Source organism: Neopelma chrysocephalum, unplaced genomic scaffold (genome assembly GCF_003984885.1).
Source record: "Neopelma chrysocephalum unplaced genomic scaffold, ASM398488v2 Primary Assembly neopelma1_96422, whole genome shotgun sequence".
Classification (NCBI taxonomy): domain Eukaryota; kingdom Metazoa; phylum Chordata; class Aves; order Passeriformes; family Pipridae; genus Neopelma; species Neopelma chrysocephalum.
The window spans coordinates 1,489-2,929 of NW_020925070.1; the positions used below are offsets into that span (position 1 = coordinate 1,489).

Sequence of the window (1,441 nt, forward strand, 5' to 3'; positions counted from 1 at the left end):
GGGCAGGAGGATGAGGAGGGGCATGGGCAGGAGGGTGAGGAGGGGCAGGAGGGTGAGGAAGGGCATGGGCAGGAGGGCGAGGAGGGGGGTGCTGGCAGGAGGATGGTGAGGACACAGGTGGGAGCATGAGGAGGATGAGGAGGGGCAGGAGGGTGAGGAGGGGCAGGATGGTGAGGAGGGGGCTGCTGGCAGGAGGATGAGGAGGACACGGGCGGGAGGATGAGGAGGAGGACACAGGCACGGCTCGTGCAGTCTCCGCCCTCTCTCCCACAGACGGTGTGTGCCGGGGGTCACCTCGCCAAGACCCTGGGCTACCTGGAGCTGGGCACCTCCGGCCTCCTCAAGGACGTCCCCTATGGCACCCTGAAGCCCCCGGCGCTCGACCCCGGGCGGCTGATCCCGGCCGAGCCCCCCCGGGGCGCGGGGACGCCCGGCCAGAGCCCCTGGGACTGGCAGAAGAACCAGACGGGCGGGGGGGACCCTCCGAGCCCCCGCGCCCACCGCAAGCCCGCCCTCAAGTCCGGCCGCGCCAAGAAGATTTTCGGCTGGGGGGACTTCTACTTCAACATCAAGACGCTCAAGTTCAGCCTCCTGGTGACGGGCAAGATCGTCGACCACATCAACGGCACCTTCAGCGTCTACTTCCGACACAACTCCTCCAGCCTGGGCAACGTCTCCGTCAGCATCGTGCCCCCCTCCAAGGCCGTGGGCTTCGAGGTGCTGGTGCCCGGCGTCCCCCCCCAGCTCCCGCAGCCGCCGCCGCCCCCCCAGCAGAGCACCCTGCCCGAGGGGCGCCCGGCCAAGGCGCTGCTCAACTGCCACGTGGAGTACGAGAAGACGAACCGGGCGCGCAAGAACAGGCCCTGCCTGTACGACCCGTCCAAGGTCTGCTTCACGGAGCACACGCAGAGCCACGCGGCCTGGCTCTGCGCCAAGCCCTTCAAGGTCATCTGCATCTTCATCTCCTTCCTCAGCATCGACTACAAGCTGGTCCAGAAGGTCTGCCCCGACTACAACTTCCAGCACGACAACCCCTACTTCGGCTGACGGGGGGCGGGTGTGGGGCGGGGGGGTTGCCGTGCCCCCCGTGACCCCCCACGCCAGCCCCCTCCTCGTCATCGGAGCATCCCTGTGCCGTGTTATGGGGCGGCTGGTGCTGGGGGTCCCGGCCTCCCACCCGCTGAGCCCCCATCCCTGCAGCCCCCCTGCACCCCCATGGGGTAGAGCCAGCTCTGGGGATCCCCCCTGACCCGTTGGGACCCCGTCCCTGCAGCCCCCCTGCACTGCCATGGGGTACAGCCAGCTCTGGGGATCCCCCCTGACCCCCTGAACCCCCATCCCTGCAGCCCCCCCATGCTGGGGTACAGCCGGTGCTGGGGGTGCTGGGCCTGCTGACCCCCATCACTGCATCACTGGGGGACAGTTGGGTCTGGGGGGTCCC

At 69.3% G+C, this 1,441-nt stretch overlaps 1 protein-coding gene across 1 annotated transcript in view; it reads left to right on the forward strand.

Annotated features, from left to right (window-relative positions):
- Window positions 1-1,080, forward strand: part of LOC113981292 (neurexophilin-4-like) — a gene marked incomplete at its 5' end in the record, with an annotated part of 2,501 nt that extends 1,421 nt beyond the window's left edge. The window contains one exon of the mRNA XM_027708608.1: window positions 274-1,080. Coding sequence (XP_027564409.1) covers window positions 274-1,047 — 774 coding nt within the window. The remainder of the gene's footprint in view (window positions 1-273) is intronic.
- Window positions 1,081-1,441: the final 361 nt, after the last annotated feature.